Below are 21,985 nucleotides of genomic sequence, written 5' to 3'. Positions count from 1 at the left end.
ATCTAAGCAACAGAGCCCTGACGAACAAGGTCACAGTGGAAGAGCTGCCTACAGAGACCACACACACACACACACACTAAATGTACCATCAATCTACACACAATCCTGAGAACTGAAACTGCAACACATGCATTCTTAAACACACTCAGCCTATACATAACAGCACACAAGCACACATATTCAATCACAGAGAGACAAATCTGTAATTCTGAGGCCTCCAGACACTGAAATTCAGCATTAAACAATGACATGTTTACATGTCTCAGAGCAGGGGTTGGTATTTCGCTGTTTCTGAGCCTTCGGCGATGCTCTCAACCAACATTTAAACTATTTATAGCCATTGATGGTATACTTTTGAAAGGCTACGCGTTCGACTGCATGCATACGCTAGCGTACACGTAATAAAAACCGAAGTATACTTCGGGCTTAAGTTGCTTTGGTTAAAAGCGTAAGCCAATGCTCTCATACTCACAATATCCCTGTACAAGACAGAGGGATTTACTGCAAATGTCAGCAAAGAGTATATGTACCCTGAGAGCAATGAATGGGCATTATATGACGTGACCATTAGGATTTGAGTGTCTGGAGTTTAGAGACCTTGCAGCATAAGCAGGGTAGAAAGAGTGTATTTCATGCATACAGCTGTAAACACATATGGTGCAATGCTGCCAATTCAGATCCAGCAATCCGGTGACTTCACCAGGAAATCAAAATTTAATTTCAATAGAATATTGTAGTGTTTATTATAAATTATTTATCTACATTTAGCCTTCCTGTAGCTCAAAAAGTAGAGCGTTGGTGCTCGCAATGCCAAGGTCATGTGTTCGATTCCCAGGGAAAGCAAGAACTGATGAGAATGTAAATGTGTACCTTGAAATAAAAAGTCGCTTTGGATAAAAGCGTCTGTCAAATGCATAAATGTAAATATAAAACGTTCATCATTATTCATTCAAAGTAACTCCCTCTTGCAGAGACATCTCTTCTCCTCTCTGATGATGTGTTCACCAGTTTGCAAATGTTTATTACTTTTGTATTTTTGCATTTTGGCTTATGCTTTTAGCCAAAGCAACTTACATTGCACCTGGGGATCAAACCCATGACCTTGGCTTTACTAGCCCCAGGCTCTACTGTATACACACACGGTCATAAAACAAAAATAACATGAATTATCTATATTGAGCCGAATTTTAAAGTTGGTGCATCTCTACTTTCGCCGTTTATTTTTTTGAAACATGAAAACTCCAGTCTCCATTAACTATAATTGCATGCGGAAAAAATAATAATCTTGTGTTCCACATAATAAAGAAAGTCATATGGGTTTGGAATGAAATGAAGACTTGTAAATTATGACAAAATATTCCTTTTTGCGTGCACTTTTCCTTTAAACGCAAACGGGTGGATAAGAGGGGGAAGAAGGGGGATGTTTAGCATGCATATGGAGAGATGTGGCTGTAAAAGACAAGGACAGCCACTACCAAGAGCCTAAAGCTCTCTAACTGCTAAACTATCCCCTAACACCTGATCTCAGATCAGCTCAGACAGGATGAAATAAAGCCATGAGTGCTCCTGTTGGCAAACACACAGCAATCACAGGAGCTGTAAAACAGTGCCAAAAGACGATCCACATCCACACCATCTGGACAAACAGCATGGCGAAATCAAATCAAGACAAACACTGAGAAATGAACAGATCAACAGTGATCAAAAGACAGAGAAATATTTGCAATGGCTCATATTTACACACACACACACACACTAGGTGGAGAGGCGCTGTTCACGCTGCACACAAATGCACTGGTTTAACCAATGGTGTGAGTTTAGGGGTGGGGCTATAAGTTTGGTGACCAATGGAGGATGAGTGAGTGTTTGGGAAACTGTTTGTAAACAGTTGTTGTAGTTTTGTATGGTAGCACTAGCGGCACAGGAACTACACACTTCAGCTCAATGTGTATTTTCTGTTCAAACCACAAAAAGCAAAGGATTTGACTCAGGTCAAAAAAATTAGGATTTTTGCTGCCTGTTTGAACAAAGCCTGACTGTGTGTGTGTCTGTGTGTGTGTGTGTGTGTGTGTGTGTGTGTGTGTGTCTGTGTCTGTGTCTGTGTCTGTGTCTGTGTCTGTGTCTGTGTCTGTGTCTGTGTCTGTGTCTGTGTCTGTGTCTGTGTCTGTGTCTGTGTCTGTGTCTGTGTCTGTGTCTGTGTCTGTGTCTGTGTCTGTGTCTGTGTCTGTGTCTGTGTCTGTGTCTGTGTCTGTGTCTGTGTCTGTGTGTGTGTGTGTGTGTGTGTGTGTGTGTGTGTGTGTGTGTGTGTGTGTGGCAGACCGATTGCACTGCTATGGTAGAACATACTAACCATGGAAACAGGAAAGCCAAAAAATTCAGCACATCCCAGAGGAACAACCCTGTGACAAAGAGAGACACACTTACTATGAGAAAAGACTCTCGTCCCATGGAGATCACAGTCCTGTTTACGGTCCTCAGAAGCTTCTCCATTATGATCTGTACATGCCACTGCGTCGGACCCTAAAACGACACGCAGAGACAGAAATATACCACAGATAAATGACCTATCCACACGACAGCATTAAACTTAAACATCTCTGGTGTGATGGGGGATTTCCATTGACAAAACTGACAAAAAAAAACTCTATTAGGGTTTCCACAAAAATATTAAGCAGAACTGTTTTCAACAATGATAATCAGAAATGTTTCTTGAGCTGCAAATCATCATGTTAGAGTGATTTCTGAAGGATCATGTGACACTGAAGACTGGAGTAATGATGCTGAAAAGTCAGCTTTGATCACAGGGATAAATAACATTTTAAAATATATTTAAATATGAAAGTTATTTTACATTGTAGTAATATTTCGCAATGTTATTGTTTTTACTGTATTGTTGATCAAATAAATGCAGCCTTGATGAACAAAAGAGACTTTCAAAAACATCAAAACTATAAAATAGACTTCAAACTTTTGAACAGTAGTGTAGTTTAATTAGCTTTGGACAAAACCAATTAGTGCCGGCAGTAATTGTGTTGAACTGAGCTATAAAGTTTTCTGCACAGTCAGCGCTGCAGGGAATCTGTGTGATCGTGGACTAACGCTGTCCCGCTGGTGCCGTGTTCACTAGTCACAGAAAGACACTAAATTAACAGATGTTGAATTAGTCAGTATGGTAAAGATATTTCTTCAAATTTCACTGGTGTAAAATAAACTGCATCGCATCCCGCCGCTCTGAGCCGTGTGTGTTTGTTAGTGGGGATCCTGATACACTCACAGCAGATCGTCAATTATTAAACAAAGGATGCAGCTGATCTCCAACCAGCGATGAGAGAGCTCTGTGCTCGACTGTGACGTGTGTATTACGCAACACATGCTCAATTATCAAGTAAACACACACACACACTCGCACAATGGTTCAAAGAATGCTTCACCCACAGCACCATGCAGTGGGAGAATCAGTGACGTGTGTGTGTGTGTGTGTGTGTGTGTGTGTGTGTGTGTGTGTGTGTGTGTGTGTGTGTGTGTGTGTGTGTGTGTGTGTGTGTGTGTGTGTGTGTGTGTAGCAGTGTTTTAGTATCACTGAGATATATATACATATATATATATATATATATCGTATACTGTATATTATTTATGTCATAGTTTATTTAATTTCAAGTAACAGTTTTTTTTATTATTATTTTGGTTTTAGTTTTAGCTAACTGTGTAAAGATGGGGAGACAACCAAATTAAAGAAAAGTTATTATGCAGAGTTTAATATGCAGTTTACTGTGAGGTATTTCATCATACTCTTCTTCAAAACCACCCAAAATACTAAACGCACAGAGTTTAAAAAAAATTATGGAAATGAGGCTTATCATAGAATGCACTTATTTTAAAAGTGGCATTAGAGGAGATTTCATCTAACAGAGACATTTGTGGAAGTTCTCTATTGATCATGGCGGCAGTAACTGATCAAATGATGGAGAAGAGCATTTTAACTGGGCAGATATCCAGAAGTGCTGCGCAGTCGAGTGCTGACCGAAGAGGCCAATTAACAGGCGTAATACGAGCCAGAAATTAATTAACTTTAATTAAATAAACTCGCATCTCTGACTGGGTCACACACAGGTCATTGAAGTTAAAGGAGGACATGAGATAAACCAAGATTAGCCAAGCAATGTTGTTTCAAACCTGGTACAAGCACACTTGACTTTTTAGACTTTCAAGTAATAATTCGTCACAATAATAATAACCATCACAAAATGCTAAGATTTTATTAGGGCTGAATCGATACATGTGAATATCGCAATACTATATTTGGTGATACTGTATTGATATTGATATTGATATTTACCTCCAATATTCATGTCAGTGGAATTGTGTTCGGTTATAACCCGACCGATGGCAGTGTTATCTCAGAACGTTAGCATTAGCATACCGGCTCTCGTCGCGGTGTACAGTGCTGAAGTGTGGACTCATTTTGGCTTCCACTATAAAGAAACCACTAAGGTGATCAACAAGAGTCGATTGCAAAATAAGCCATGCTAGATTCCAATACTCAGGAAACACATTGAATCTGAGAGCTCACTTGCTGAGAGTGGCGTTTCGATAGAATATACAAATATGTACAGCACGCTTTCCTCTCAATAACAAAATTAACCCAGCAAAAATGACAGCCGTGAGGAAAAAAAAAATCAGCAAGAAAGCGTCTGATCATAGTGATGTGGATGTGTTTGCACCAGCTCCAGTGAAGGCATGTTTATATAGCACTTTATTCAATAGATGCTTTAAGCTTCACGGTAATACATATATAAAAATAAAAAGCAGTGCCATGCAGTCATGGAGTGGACTATACATTTTCTCTGATTAAATACTTGAGAAATTAAAAACTGCTCTACTGTGAACCTTTGGTAGGATTCCAGAATATATTTAACTCATTTCGCTTAACTTGGGATTGCACAAAATAGTGATTAGTAATATAAAAATGCAAATCCAGATTCCACTGTTTTGATTAAATACAAGTTTTTGCTCAGTTTTTATGCATATGGTGGTGTGTTCTTAATGACTGTTTTTTTCCAAAAAGTATATACTCTTCATAAGAAAACAAGAAATAGTGCAAAATATCGCCTATTTTACAATATTGCAATATATCGTATCCTAACCCCTGTATCATTTTCCATTTTAGTGTGAACTACTCCTTTAGGAAACAGGGAGTGGGAGTGGTGTGTGTGTGTGTGTGTGTGTGTGTGTGTGTGTGTGTGTGTGTGTGTGTGTGTGTGTGTGTGTGTGTGTGTGTGTGTGTGTGTGTGTGTGTGTGTTCTCACCACGTCCTTCCTGTAAAGCACCTCCAGGATGTTGCTGAGAAGCTGACAGCAGGACTCCAGCTCTTCATGATTCTCCAGATGAAGTTTCAGCTGCTCCGCCATCAAAGGCAACAGGATCTCTCTGCAGTCTATATACACACACACACACACACACACAGAAAAAGATGAAATGGCCCTTCACAACCTGAAGTGACCATATAGGCAGACTTACTCAGCCAAACAATAAAATCCACAAAAGAATATAAAATAAATAAATTAATATTAAAAGGGAGCGTGGCAGAGAATCGTTCTATCAACGTTTGAGTGTGTGAGAGCTGAATCAATGTATTTATTTATTCTTCAATGAGAAGTCATTACTGGAGCAAACACACACACAGGACTTCCTGAAAGCTCATTTGTCATGCTGTTCGGGCCAGTTTAAAATCATACAAATAAATCCACACTATCCTTTTACGAGTGCATGCACAATACGCTTATGTATTAAATAACTGACCTGCCCGTGAACTTTGAGACATCGCTTCAACAAGCCAAAATTAAAATCAGGTTCACAGCAGAATAAATCACAGCATCTGACATCAGCAGAGAGCTGTTCGTTTAAAAAAAAAAAAAAAAGTATACATCTGCTAAATGAATAAATGTAAAAATTTCAGAGAAGAAAAAGCTTAAAGTCTAGAAGGCCAATTCACAAAAAATGTCACAAGCAGTCTCAAAATTATTGGCTTCAAACTGATTCGATGTCTAAGCAGTTTCCAAGTGTCGGGGAATTGCTTACGGTAAATACAAGGCAAGTTATTTACAAGTCTGCTCAGCAAAAATAAAAAGTGTTATGAAAGTAACATTAAAATCATGCATGCTTCAAAGAAACATTGCAGAATTTTAAGTTTGCCAGTTTTTGTGCCACCAATTCTATTTTTCTGCTTTGTTTGCAGTTATGTTCATGAAATAATCAATTAATATTGCATGGCTTGCTGGAATATTTGATTATGATCATGGCAAACGGAGCATTCTGCGGTCAAATGTTTCCATCATTCTCTCTCTCTTCTTGCATGATAAAACAACTGAAATTATAACTTCAATTGTTCTCTAACTTGTTTATGTGGCAAGTGGCCGTGTAAGAGTTGCTTTAGGATAGAGAGAGAATTTCAGAAAGCTGACACTTATTTCGTCAGTGTTGTCTGTACAGACATTTGCTGAGACATTGTGTCATGATGTGTTTTACACTTAATAGTCTCTCTAAACAGTAAACATCATGTAAAAAAAAAAAAAAAATGAAAAAGTATATTGAAAATAAATAAATAAACGGAAACAAAAGAAGCAATGCCTAAATAAATAGGTGTATAATTAAATAACATTTTAAATAAAAATAATAAATAAATGCATGCATAAATGAATGAATAAATGCAGTTATAATGTTAAGTTCAGAGAAGTGAAATGCACAATCACAGGCTTTATGGGGCTCCATGATTTCACATTGACACGTGGCACTCATTTAAAGACTAGATTAGACTTGACTTTGGTCCAGATCAGCAACCGCAGGAATGAGCGACAGTAACAGTCATGCTCGCTCGCCTTGGAAAACAACCATTAAAACTGCATATTAGCATGCTGTCAAACCGAATTCAGAAATTAACATCAGACTAATGCTCATTAGACAGAAATGAAACCTGAAATCCTCAAGAAACATGAGTCAACAGTCATGGGAAGTTTACATTAGCTAAATCTTTGTTTACAATAAATCGAAGTTGACAAATCTGTGCTGAATTACAATGAAACACACACACACACACACACGCACGTATTACTCGGAAAAACAACAAGAAGTGACACCAGCCGCGAGCGCGCTCAACACATTTGTTCAGGTTAGACAAGCCCATTTGTGGGTAATTTATTCCAGTGGAGCAGTTGGCACTGGAAGTGTGTACTGGAGGAGTCCTTCAGTGAGAGACACGACAAAAAGATCTACAGCTCAACAACTTTTCAAATCTCATTTTTCCACAGACTACTGGTGCCAAAAAAAGAGTGAGTTAGAAAGACCAGCCGCAGCTTTAAAGCACTGCGCCAGATCTAGAAGAAACGTCAGCAGGGTAAACAACATTACTATTATTCCAATCCACAACTATGATTTATAGGCCTAGTTATAGGAATTTCTTTAGTGATTTCATATACAATATTCTGTTCTGAATTTTCTAAGTTATGAATTAGCTTGTATTTATCTTGCTGTGTTAAATGCATTAGAGGTATATACAAAGCTAATGTTGCACATGCTAGCAGCTCAAAATTATCAGATTATTTACACTTGTAAATGAATCAAATCATCTTACTCTTATTCATCAAATCCTGATTTCTTTATGTTGTTCCGTATGAGAGCGAGAGAGACTGAAGTGCATGAGACAGCGCATGGACGTGTGATGAGTGATTTAATTAAGTCAGAACAGGAGACACATAATTACTGCTGAACGACGTGCATCTACTTACAATCGACCCGCAGAGCTGCCATATGTCACTGCTTTAACACTACACTTCACCTCCAAACACACACATATGCACACAACACATACACATTTCAAATTTGGATGGATGGATGGATGGATGGATGGATGGATGGATGGATGGATGGATGGATGGATGGATGGATGGATGGATGGATGGATGGATGGATGGATGGATGGATGGATGGATGGATGGATGGATGGATGGATGGATGGATGGATGGATGGATGGATGGATGGATGGATGGATGGATGGATGGATGGATGGATGGATGGATGGATGGATGGATGGATGGATGGATGGATGGATGGATGGATGGATGGATGGATGGATGGATGGATGGATGGATGGATGGATGGATGGATGGATGGATGGATGGATGGATGGATGGATGGATGGATGGATGGATGGATGGATGGATGGATGGATGGATGGATGGATGGATGGATGGATGGATGGATGGATGGTCATGGGCAACCATGTAATCTTCATAAGGCTTCGTATAATGCCCATCAGAAGAGATGTGCTTCCAGAAAACACACCTATCACAACGTCGCACAGCCACCAGCAAAAAACACACTATCATGCAGCTGGTGTCAGACAGTGACCTTTAGAGACAATCTGTGTGTGTGTTTGTCTGTGTACGTACCATGCTGAGTAAACAGGTCGCTGTGGACGATGTCAATCATGCAGTTCAACTTCTGCTTCACCAGACGCCCCAGAGGAACTTTGAGTATAAAGTCACTGAACAGCTTGCTGGAGAAAGAGAGAAAGACATGGAGGGAGGGTTAACACTGCTTTTACCTGCACAACTACAACTTAGTTAACACTAACAGGTGTCTTTGGATGTGTGAGTGTCTGAACATCCCTCTCTTCTCATCTCCACTTGCGGTTGAAGTGACAGCTCATATCTAAAACATGCTAAGTGCCGTGGGCTATACCTCTCGGTCCTCATCTGAGAATATACACACACACACTTACAAGCCCAGGGCACAACAGGAGAGCAGTGGCTCATTTTATGGAAAGAACTGGCTCTTGAAGAAAGCAAGATGAGAGCAGTCGATGGCAGACGATGACAGAATTCAGAGATGGCCTCATTCAGCGATTTTTTTCCCGGTCTATCTGTGTGTGTGTGTGGGGGGGGGGGGGGGGGTCCTCGACCTCTCAGCTGAGCAAACACACTTCTATGACAATGAACTGTGAGCAAACAGTGCAATGCTTACACACTCACACACTAAGCAGTGCAATGCTTGTGAACTAACCGGGGCTTGAGTCATACTTCTGCCCTGATAGTGAGTAGAGCTAAACATTTCCTGAAGCAGTTTTCCTCAACTGGTCCTTCCATCATTGGTCAGTCAAACAGTCAGTCTCAAACATGCTATTATTCAGGATGCTCGAACAAACAGATTCACAACCTGATCTGAAGTGTAAGTGTCAGTGTTTATACTTTTTGGGAGATTTAACATACAAATTACTTCCTTATTTCGGTCTCTGCACATTAAACTGAGGGGGAAAAAAAACAAATAAAAATAGATTTCTTCCTGATTGTTTTGCCCAACAATGCCTTTAACCCGATAATATATCAACAGGAATAGAAATATGAAGGAAAGAGAAAGGTGAATGAGGATAACAGGTGGAAATAAGAGAGAAATACAAAGGGGGAAAAGGAAAACAGAAAGATGAGAAAAAGAGAAAAGGAAAAGAAAAAAAGAAAAGGGGATGGGAAAAGTGAGACAAGAAAACAACACAAGGGAAAAGAAAAAATGAAAAGGATATTGAGGAAAGAAAAGAAAGGAAAGGAAAGGAAAGGAAAGGAAAGGAAAGGAAAGGAAAGGAAAGGAAAGGAAAAAAGGTGAGTCCAGAAAAGGGGAAATAAAAGAGATAAGGAAAAGTAAAAGACAAAAGAAAAAGTGAGTCAAGAAAAAGAGGAAAATAAATCAGACAGGGGAAGGTGAAAGCGAAAGGAAAAAATGATGGGGAAAGTGAACAAAGATAAAAGGAACTAAAACCGATATGAAAAAGGAAAAGGAAAAATGTAGTCATGAAAAGCTAAATAAAACAAAGGGAAATGAAAAGGAAAAGGATGGGGAAAGTATGCCAAGAAAAATGGGAATAAAACATGTAAAAGCGGAAATGGAGAAGGAAAAGGACAAAAAAATTTAAAGTATATAAAATAAACAGATATAAAAAGGAAATGAAAAGGGAAAAGTGAGTGAAGAAAAGGGAAACAAAAGAGATTAGGAAACACCAAAAGAAAAAGGAAAGGGAAAGAAAAAAGAAAAAATGATTCAGGAAACCGAGAAATAAAATTTATAAGGAAAAGGAAAAGGGGAAGCTAATGGAAAAGGCCAGGTTTGCTCCGGCAGTGCTGGACGTGGTGAAGAGAACCGCAGGAGACTGGAGAGACACAGGAGGGGTTGAAATCCTCTTAACCTCATCAAGAACCATGAGGATTAAAGAACAAGGGATGAAAAGAAGGGAAGAACAGAACGAGGCTTTGCAAAGTGGGAGAATTACAGTGAGAGGCCACTTCAGTCAGGACACACATGGGTCTCTAGGCTGAAGCGTTTATCCGGCACATTTGAGACTAACTAGCAGTTAATACACCATTAAACTAAGTGGATTATAATATTTCAGCATTAGATTAACCATCAACCATCCTGCTATGTAGCAAATAGCATCAGCCGTATCAGTTGACCACTAGATAACCAATTATTTGGCTGCAACTAAATGTGACTTTATATGCATATATTTCCATTTATACGGTAACATCTCAAGCAAAATACAACAAGAACACAAATTACTCTGAGAATCAAACAAGATTCCCACCGTTACAAAATGTCACGTCTCGGAAAATTGGTTTGGTAAGGAAAGCCCATGGTCGGATAAACCTCAAATAAGAAGCAGCAGGATTAATACCGCCATCTCACACTGTGTGTGTGTGTGTGTGTGTGTGTGTGTGTGTGTGTGTGTGTGTGTGTGTGTGTGTGTGTGTGTGTGTGTGTGTGTGTGTGTGTGTGTGTGTGTGTGTGTGTGTGTGTGTGTGTGTGTGTGTGTGTGTGTGTGTGTGTGTGTGTGTGTGTGTGTGTGTGTGTGTGTGTGTGTGTGTTAAATTTAGCCATCACAAGACCCGCCTAACTCCATTATAATGCCACTCAGGGATGAACGCATTATCCAGACCAACAGACAGAATCGGCGAGTGACCATCACGTCTCCACGGCAACAGGATCACTTTGTGCTGATTGTGTGTGGAATCTAAAGTGTGTGAGAAATACTTGAGCAGCAAAGCAACGCAGTAATGATAATGAAATGCGAGCAAAACTCCATCGGGCAGAAAGATGTTAATGACGATCAGATCCACAGAAACTTGTGTGAGGAACACTAAACCCAGACTTCAGAACTGCACTCCTCAGACCTGATTTCATGAAGAGCCTCTAGAAGTCACTTAGATGGAGACAGACACATGATGAGAGGAACAGGATGAGATGAAAGGCATGAGGAGAGAGACAGGATGAGGATGAACAGGTAGAACTAAAGAGAGAGAGATAAGAAGCATGAAGAGAGAAACACGGGGAAAGAGACACAGGATGAGGATAACAATGTGTGTTGGTGAGAGAGAGCATGAGAAAAGAAAAAGATGGGATGAGGAGAGGAGAAAGATACAAGATGGCAGGATGAGCAACAATATTGTTTTATTCCTTTAATTATTTTTCAGATGGGATTTTTGAGTTTAAACCTCAGAAAGACATGAACTTGTATGTTTATAAAATATTTTTTAATTAAATAAAATTCAGGGTGCTTTCACATCTGTAGTTCGGTTCATTTGCTCCGGACCAAGGGAGAAAATTATACTTTGTAGCATTTTTCAGGCGTTTTGGTTCCTTTTCACACCACACTGATATTGCTCTGGTCCGAATCAGTTTATGAAACGAACCAAAATGCAGTCACGTGACAACATCCACATCACTCGTTGGCCAGATGGGTCTTTTCATAACTGCACTTCGGTTGTCAGAATTAACGTGCGGGAAAATTCCAACAGAACTGACGGAAGTAAACGAAGAGGAGGAAAATCCGGCAGACAACACGCCACTTTTTACTATGGAGAGACGAGTTTGTGGGCTGATTGTATCCCTCCCTGGTCATAGTTTATTATAGTCTGTCTACACCACTTTAGGCAAACAATAACATTTGAGAATGAAGCAAGGATGTGGCTTGAAGATAATGTTTTATGCACTGCACGAGGCGAGTCACATCAGGAGGAGGCGACGCGTGCATTAATGTTGCTAAACAGTGACAATGCACAGCGCCGCTGAATACGGCAGCTGGTTTAGTCCAAAAATGGCCAGTTATTTGGCAGTTGGGTCTGTTCAAGGTCGGATCACGTTCTCACCAAAAACGAACCGCTCCAGAGTTCGTTTGAAAGTCCGCTTTTGGTGCGCACACGAGTGTGATTGCTGCATTCACACCTGCACAAACCAACCGCACCACGGGGGACAACGAACTCTTGTGCGATTCATTCAACCCAACTAAATGAGGCGGGTGTGAAAGCACCCTAAAAGTAAATTAAAAATAAACAAAACAATTAAAATGTAATTTAAAAAAAAAATGGAAATAATAAATAAATTAAATCTACAAATAAAATAAAAAAGGTAATTTTAAGTCAAAACTATTGCAAGTATGCATTCATTCACTTAAAAAAGCGACTGTTAAATAAATATTTACACACACACACATTATTTTACACGTTGCTTTGGTGGGATTGAGCTCTTTAATCAGCTTTTATTTCAATTTGTTGAAAACTCAAACTCATTCTTTATAAAATTGTGCCTGTTTGCATCCATGAATATATTTAAATACCAAACATGCAGCATTAAAACATGCAACCAATTAAAGTCTATGTCCTGTAAAGATATGGATATTTGCTAAAAGCACGGACACAACCTGAAGAGAGAAAGCGTGATAAACTCACCTGAGCTCCTTTGGATCAAAGACCATTTTCAGATCGTTGACGATAGTTGGGACGTATTTCAGTGCAGCGCCCTAGACATTCACACAAACAAGGATCTATTAGTATAATCACTCTAAAAATCCCCAAAAACACATTAAATAAGGGGGGAAATCATGGTTAGACAGAATACAAAAATTACAAAAAATTAGTGGATTGTGTTATTTCTGATGATATGTGCTGTGACATCACATTGTTTAAATAATTATATGAAGGTGTCAAGACCCTTATTTAATGATTATGAGACATGCGCGGCTGTGATTTTCATCAGTCTATTTCTGCTCAGAGCAAATCCAGCTGTGATGAACGGCCGAGGAGTGAGCGGTCAATGGAAGATGGACCTCATGCAGAGAAGATGGTTACGAAACACAAATACTCCAATCCTCTCCAACACTCCGGTCAATAACCAGCGCACTGATGACCAGTGAACCAAGAACACGAGTGTTTCCTTCTCCTATCCTGCTACCAGCTAACACTACCGCCAAACCACTCATCTAGATCTCACCAACAGCTCCACAACCCTTAAATACAACATCTGTCAAATACATAAAAAAATAAAATTAAAAAAAAAAAAAATTAAAAAAATTACTAACTAAAGTTTTAGAATGTGAAATACGTCTGTAAAAAAAAAATAGTAAAATAAATGAAAAAAAAAAAATTATACATTGAAATAAAACAAGAATGAATCTAGAATGTGCAAAACAATGTCTGTAAAAAAAAATCAGATTGTGAGAAAAATGTCTGTAAAAAATAAAAAACAAAAATGAATGAAATGTATATATATAAATAAGCAAACAAATGACCAACTAGAATGTGAAATACTGTACAATAGTATTATTAACCAATCAGATTTTAGGGTTGGTTTAGAGTTAAAGCCTCAACAACTGTCTGGTTTGTATGGGTCAATTCAGTTTTCTTGGACAGGGTTTGACAGAAATCTTATAACAAAAATTAATAAATTTGAGGGAATCTTCCTGTTTGGCAACAATCAACATGTGAAAGCTTTAAACCTTGTTAAAGACAAGACACAACTCACAGCTGCTTCCTAAAGCGGGCCACTGCTATTCATGTGATAAATGTCGGATTTTATTTTAGTCACACTTGAAAATGTGGTCCTGCGAGTGTACAGATATAAAACGGCTCCTTCCTGTTTGATCATCATTGTGTCATTTTTGACATACTTTGAAATAATTTAAAAGAAAAAAAGAAGGCTTCTGAAAAAGCCCTGCACACTTGAGTCAACCGAGGCAGTGATGGATGGGATATGAACTGATAAATATTCTCTTCCCAGCAGTCCACATAGCTTCTGATTTAACCCGAGAGTCTGCTGAGAAATGAGGTCTTGGAGTTCAAGTGTTTACCAAAAAAAAGTGAATATGTGAGGTTGTAGCTTGTATTTTTGAATGTATGCGTTTTTGAAATTGTAACACACCAGTCAGATCAAGAGTTTTACAGCAATGAATTCACAGATAGTCTGGATCACAGCTGAAGGAAATAAAACATCTGGACTATAACTATAATTGACAATTATATTTATGTTATGTTATGGATAAGAACTGATAAGATGGATAAATAAATAAAACAGCAATAGTAAAAATAAATAATTATTATTATTTTAAAAAAAACTAGATTATTTTTTATGGAAATCAGTCCAAAAATGTATTTTATCTAAAATGTCTAAATAATTTTACACATAATATTACCGGTAAATCTTACATAGAATTAGAAACACTAGATTATTAAAATGTTGTAGGTCTATAACCAAAAATATCACAAACTGGATTTGATAAAAGAAGTCACATATACTTGCATACATAAATACACAGGATAGCACCGCCACAAACTCATAAATAAATATATATTAGGGCTGTAAACGATTAATCGCATCCAAAATAAAAGTTTGTGTTTACATAATATATGTGTGTGTATTGTGTATAATTATTTTGTAAATACACACACATGCATGTATATATTTTTGTAGAAATATTTGCATTTATATACTATATATATATGTATATAATTGATATTATATATAAATAACACATTTTTCTTAAGTATATACATGCATGTGTGTGTATTAACAAAATAATTATACACAATAATACACACACATATATTATGTAAACACAAACCTTCATTTTGGATGCGATTAATCGTTTACAGCCCTAATAACATATATATATATATATATATACACACACAAATAATAAGAATATGAAAATCAATGTCTATAATGAATAAATTGAATATAAATTATAAATCAATTGAAATCATTTTGTGTGTGTGAGAGTTTGGAGTAAGGCTATCTGTTTAAATGACCAATAGCAGGCTAGGGGAGCGTTTGGGAAATAATCATTATTTTCAAATCCTTTTGTCAACACGAGAGGCTAACAGTTTGTTAACAACAGGGGTCAACAAATTACACCTTCATTTCCCTCTAAAACAAACAGAAAAACTAACCCAGCATGTCCAGTAAGAACTGGCTTACACGAGCTCAAACTGTCAGACTGTTTGAAAATAAGTGTGAGCCCATGTGAACACAATGTACATCAAGATGCCGTGCCATTTCACTCACGCCGTCTCTTGCTTTCCTCTAGCAACAAAGTTAGCACATTTCTTCCCTTGCCGTTTCACAAGTGTGTCTTAGCAACATCAATTTTTAACTTTCTGACAAAACCACTAAGATCTGGGCCACCGGCACACCTGCATCACTCCAGGCTGACTCACGGCCCGTCCAGAGGGTCTGATCCATAGTGACGGAGCGTGTGTGTGTGTGTGTGTGTGTGTGTTAGACCGGAGGTGTGTTAATGCAAAAAAGAAGTGACAGGAAAGGTCAAGGACAAAAACAAACTGCACACAAATGGAGGAGGAGGAGTGGAGAAACAGATGGAAGGAGAGGAGGAGAGATAGAGTACCTTGAGGAGAAGCTAAAGAGGGCGAACCCAGAGCCACAGTGGACAGAGAGACACACACAAACACACACTTCAACCGATGAAAGACACAAACATCAATATTTATGTCCTCCAGAAGAAACAGACCAGCATTCTGGGAGGACGTCCTCAGGCAGAAAGCCCTCAGATAAACATTTTGCTCATGTTGTCACTATTATGTTGTTCCTGTATGACTTTCCTTCTTCCATGATCGATTTTGATCAGTGCTATTTATAAGAGTCTTCTGCTCACCAAGGCTGCATTTATTTGATCATAAAAACAGTAACATTGTGTAATACTGTTATAATATTACATAATATGGATTTTTGAAAATGACCTTTCATGTAGTGTGTAACACAGCGCTAAGTGAATGAAAACATTCCGCAAAGTTTTAAATCTGAAAGTGCACCGTATATAAAGTTATTGTCTAATATTAGTTATTGTCGTGACGGTCGACTGAGTCAATGACATTTTTTTTTTAAATATATATATATACTTGTGTAAGTAAGCAACTGAGGAGTTTCATGGTGATATCTATTATATTAAAATGTTACCCTATTCACCTGTAGTGTCTCGCCTTAAATATCAAAACAAAAATAAAAATATAGTTTGACTTCTCTTGTATCAGTTTATCTGTGTCTCAGTGGGCAGTTTATTGTGATAAGACTAGCTATGCAAAACTATGTCATGCTTGGCACAAATTATGCCAAATTTCATTGGTTGTCATGCCTCTTAACTGACAGTGACGCATCAATTTTGAATATATGGATGTGAAAATGAATGTTGAAAGCCAGACCAAGGGATATTCAGTGAGAAATTATCTAAATTTCAGATTTTTCCTTATATAAGCCATCATAAGACTGGAAATCTATACACACAATGATGTGTTTGGGGCCGTTTAAAGGAACACTGCACTTTTTTTGGAAATAGGCTCATTTTCCAGCTCCCCTAGAGTTAAACAGTTTTACCGTTTTCAAATCCATTTAGCCGATCTCTGGGTCTGACGGTAGCACTTTTAGCATAGCTTAGCATAGATCATTGAATCTGATTAGACCGTTAACATCTCAAAAAAATGTCCAAAGAGTTTCGATATTTTTCCTATTTAAATTTCTAAGACCGACAGAAAATGAAAAGTTGTGATTTTCTAGGCCAATATGACTAGGAACTAAACTCTCATTCCTGCGTAATAATCAAGGAACTGCTGCCGTACAGCAGCGCAATGATATTACAAACTTTGTGAGGACTATTTTCATGCGCTGTGTAATATCATTGCGCCTGCTGCACCCATGGTACGTCAGCACAGTTCCTTGATTATTACGCAGGAATGAGAGTTTAGTTCCTAGTCATATTGGCCTAGAAAATCACAACTTTTCATTTTCTGCCGGTCTTAGTACACAATGTAACTACAGAAGAGTCAAGTTTTAAATAGGAAAAATATCGAAACTCTTTGGACATTTTTTTGAGATGCTAACGGTCTAATCAGATTCAATGATCTATGCTGCTAAGCTATGCTAAAATTGCTACCGCCAGACCCGGAGATCGGCTGAATGGATTCGAAAACGGTAAAACTCAACTGTTCAACTCTAGAGTGGTTGGAAAATGTTTCCTAAAAAAGTGCAGTGTTCCTTTAAACAACAAATAGCAGGCTAGGGGAATGTTTGAAAACAAATCATTATTTTCAAATCCTTTTGTTAACACTAGAGGTGAACAAATGACACTTCATAATACTGGAACTACTGGTCTACTGCTATCATGTTGCTATGTTATTTGTAGGCCTACATTGTATGTAAAAGAGCAGCGTGAACATTCTCAAAAACATCTTCTTTTGTGTTATACTGTGTGTGAAAAAGTCACACAAGAAATGACAGATGTGTATATGATTGAATTTTCATTTTTGCTTAACATTATGCTCTACTAATGCAGCGTTTAAATGTTCAGCTGATCAGAAACCGGCTCCTAAAGCGGCCTCACCTTGACCCCGCCGGTCCCCTCAGCACTGCTGTTCATCATGGAGTTTAACGAAGTGAAGAGATTCCTCAGGGACTCCATGAAATCACTCTCGCCTTTGTTCTCGTAGAGCCTGAAGGAAAACACACAAACAGCTGATGTTCAGGGGCTTGAGCAGCGAGAATCATTTCATCTAAATCATCAGAGAGCCAACAGACCGGTCTACATGTGTTTGTTATGCAAATCCATGACTTCAAACTAGCCGGAGCCATACAAAACTACATCAAAAACAATGCATCAAACTCCACACACACACACACCTGTTCACTGGCACCTCTAGACTAGCTCCTGATTACAGGCTGATCAGACTGATGAATTGCTCTGTAATCTAGTTTGAAGGGCAAGAGCTGACGGGCCTTCTCGGCATCACTCCAGCGATCCACACAAACACCAGGAGAGTTTCCACGTTCATGCATTCATTAAACACAGCCTTTGCTGATGCGATTAGCCCTACCTGACCCTCTGTGCACTGAAGTCACACATTCTCACCCTCATCCAGAGCATTTACATTAGACCAGCCCTCCGTCAAAACACACATACACACACTTAACTAATGGCCCGTCAAATATATTGAAATATTCTTCACGCTCCAATTGACCATTAATTATCTTGAAGTGCTTTATACTCATACATTACAACAATACAGGGGACATATGGCAGAACTGCATTATTTTTAAAGTTTAAAAACAAATCTCACAAAAAATTTAAAGAAATGCTGAGGTCATATTTCACCGTAAAATCATAAATAAGTGCCAAGGTCATATTTCATCCCAAAATCCAAAAAATGTTTTGCAAAACTACAAAAACATGAAAAAATTATAAACTCGTTGTAATAAAACAACATAAATGTAAGTACTATTGTAAGTAGATATCATGGTAGAATGTCTTGTAGTTAATGCTCATTTTATTTCAAAAATCATATTAATTACAGTAATGAGATGATGTTGAGATAAATATGCTTAATTGTTATGAAAAAAAATACATCAAAATCATAAGTTATTGATTTAAATCAGGATTCAAAATAAATAATTTACGCTGATTTAAATCACCTTTTAAAAAAAAGTTGAACAGGGCTGCAGCAAACATTGAAATTGATTAATATTTGACCCCAGTTTTACGGTCTGACACCAATAGCTACTCAATCATATCCTAATTATTTATGTTTTGTCATATTTCTCATCATATTCATTGCAGTCTGAAGCCCTGTCTGGCGGATCGGTCGGGTTCATGAATTCGTGAACACCGCGAGCAGGTTAAGCCTGTGAGCGAGAAGCAGAGTAAATCAGATCAGACTGTCCTCATTAGTGTCTTTCACAGCGCTCTGTGGTGTCAGGTGCTCTGAACCTTCAGGTAGTTGAGGGAGCCTGAGAGACACCATCATATACTTCACCCGCAGACAACAAGCTAATCACCAGCGCTGAACTTAATTTAGGCCGAGTCATTACTCAACATGTCCTCCGTCTCCCTAAATCAGCACCGCTGGCTCTTCCACTTCCTGCCTCACACACACATCCTCACATCCGTCAGGAGACAAGGGCACTTCAGTTTGATAAAGGTGTGGCATTTCAGATCTGCCCACTAAATCAGGCGGTCACATTTCTTAGCCTTAACTGCAGCTTATTGGCTGGGAAACTGATTTTAAGGAGGAGGAAATAAAACAAAGTTTGAGTATCTGTTGGATATGCCATCATTTACATTTAGTCATTTAGCAGACGCTTTTATCCAAAGCGACTTACAACTGAGGACTAAAGCAAGCGAGTCATAAACAAAACAAGAAGTGCTCAGAATACAAAGTTCAGGCATTGCTCAGAGTAGCAGAAGTCAGACAAGGGAGGATTAAAGAAAAATAAAATATTTTTTTTTGTTTATGTTATCTTTTATATATTATTACATCATTTATTATTTTTGCTTTTTTCACTTGTCTACTAATGCACAATATATGTAGTTGGGCTACATGATCTGAGGAAAAAATCTAATTGCAACTTCAAAAAAAATAAAGTAGTAGTATACATTGTAGTATGTAGTATATTTATTTATTTAATTAAATCACAGCTTTTTTTATTTGATAATTGCACATTTCGATAGATTTCGATAGATCATGAAGCCCTAATATATAGTATTATATTAAACATGTTGAACTGAACGTCATTTTTTGCAGGAACCAAAATAAAAATCACTAAATTTTCATTATATTTCTTAATGGCCACCAGTGGAAATGATGCTTTAGTATTTACTGCTGAAGCTTACCAACCTCCCCTTGATTCCCTAATTCAGACTACAAATAAAACTTCACGGATTTGGGTGTGATACGCTTAAAACTCAGATGTAGGATGAACAAAAGATACGAATGTGAAGGAAGTACGTACTGGTTGAAGAGAACCCGGGACCTCACGATGAATTTGAAGATGTAATCCAAAGCCTTCAGAGCTTTCAGCAGCTTCTCCGCGAGCTTCTCCGCATTATCCACATAGTTCTTCAGGACTTTTGCCAGCTTTCTGAAAAATATACACACACACACACACAGTGTTATAAATAAAAACAGAGCACATACCAACACAGTGACAGAAGCATTCATTTTTTTGTCCCGCTCACGTGTAAGCAAGGGTGGCGCTGAAGTGCTGGCGGATGTAGGTCTCCAGAACCGGATTGAAATGATGGAACTTCCTGTCTGCGATCAGTCCAATAATGAAGACCTTTCAGAACCAGAAAAAAGAGAGGTTTGTTTAAAAAAAAAAAAAAAAAAGTTGGAAAATAAACAAACGTGCATATTAAAGTAGTAATATTAAATATAAAAAAAAAATATTACCTTTCAAATGAATTATTATTAAACATTAAACAAATTAATGTTTAGTAGAAGTAATGATAATATGTTATTGCAATTTATAAAAAATAGTAATATGATTTAGCATTACACCATAGAATCGGGCTGAGTTGTTAACATTATGCAAATATATATTTTCCTATTATTTAAAAACTAAAACATTAAATACTTTGGGGAGGGGGGGGGGGTAAAAAAGCATTTGAATTAAAATATAAATATAAAAAGTAACAAAAATATAATTTGTATTCTTACAATTATTCAGAAATCATTAAATATAATGAAATAAAAATGAATCAGTACTAATGAAATTTTAATATAAGTGCTAATAACACTTTTTTTCCATTTATAAAACATTACAATATTAATATAATTTAAAATGAGATGTTAAAATATGTAGACATACCTACCTATATAAATCTTACCATTTAAACCAAATAAAATATCACATGTTAGGGCAACAGGAAAGAAACACGGCTATTAATAATACTAATAATATCTCTTCTAATAACAGCATTTTGTTATCATTATTATAATATATTCAGATATCATATTATAAAAAATAGATTTATGTATAAAAAGAAAGTCACCCAGGTTGTAAGATTTAAGGATTTAAATAATGTCCATACTTCATTTTTAGATTATTTTGTGCATATTTGATGGAAGCACAGACTACGACGATCTTACCAGAGCATCAAACACAAGAGTGTCAAACGTTTCACTGTCTGAGTTCTCCATCATGATGTTGAAGAGGGCGTCCAAAGTGTCCTGCAGAAACTGAACACACAAACACACACAGATGACCAGGCGAAATTGACCATCACAGTACGGGTGTGTGTCTGTGCTTTTACAGTGGAAACCGATATGCTGTCAGCTTCATGGACTCTCAATCTAATCCACTTTAATGTGCGCTGTCATTCAGCTGATGCTCAACACCAGTCGAGCAAGGACATCACGACAGCTCAGATCCACCTATAGGATCTGAGGCCTATAATTCAGAACCTGAACTTTCAAAACTACAGGCCTATAATTCAGAACCTGAAACAACATGTTCATTCACTCTGTGCAATAATACTGATATTACGTGGATAAAAGGATGATGCATTCAGTGAAATGAAAGCGAGCAAAGTCAGAGCATTCAGAAAATGGCAGGTTCTCAATTATAACAGTTATAATAAATCAAGGTTGTAATAAGTCAAGGTTTCAAGAGAGTGATCTTTTTATAAGCACAATGTAAATACAAATCGCAGAGACACTTCAGTAACTAGTTCAGTGTGAAACATTTCAATGCTGATATTCTCTGAGCGCGCGTGTGTGTGTTTCAGCGCAGTGTTTGGCTCATCTGCTACATGGCCAGTGGTTACGATCGCTGCAAGGAAGAGGAAGAATGTGCCCTTGAGGGGAATAAATAAACGCTCACACTAACGGC

The 21,985-nt window shown here is 37.7% G+C and overlaps 1 protein-coding gene across 4 annotated transcripts in view; it reads right to left on the bottom strand.

Moving 5' to 3' along the window:
* The window catches only part of dock1 (dedicator of cytokinesis 1), a 203,708-nt gene that overhangs the window by 119,752 nt on the left and 61,971 nt on the right, over positions 1–21,985 (bottom strand). For all 4 annotated transcript variants that reach the window (XM_079595675.1, XM_079595674.1, XM_079595673.1 and 1 more), the window contains exons 20-27: positions 21,244–21,333; positions 20,331–20,431; positions 20,105–20,233; positions 17,703–17,811; positions 12,766–12,836; positions 8,446–8,552; positions 5,307–5,434; positions 2,425–2,520 (exon numbers count right to left, since the gene is read on the bottom strand). In XM_079595675.1, coding sequence (XP_079451801.1) covers positions 2,425–2,520; positions 5,307–5,434; positions 8,446–8,552; positions 12,766–12,836; positions 17,703–17,811; positions 20,105–20,233; positions 20,331–20,431; positions 21,244–21,333 — 831 coding nt within the window. The remainder of the gene's footprint in view (positions 1–2,424; positions 2,521–5,306; positions 5,435–8,445; positions 8,553–12,765; positions 12,837–17,702; positions 17,812–20,104; positions 20,234–20,330; positions 20,432–21,243; positions 21,334–21,985) is intronic.

The sequence above is a fragment of the Phoxinus phoxinus genome (genome assembly GCF_949152265.1).
Source record: "Phoxinus phoxinus genome assembly, chromosome: 21".
In the NCBI taxonomy this organism is placed as follows: domain Eukaryota; kingdom Metazoa; phylum Chordata; class Actinopteri; order Cypriniformes; family Leuciscidae; genus Phoxinus; species Phoxinus phoxinus.
This window is presented reverse-complemented; position numbering and strand designations above follow the sequence as displayed.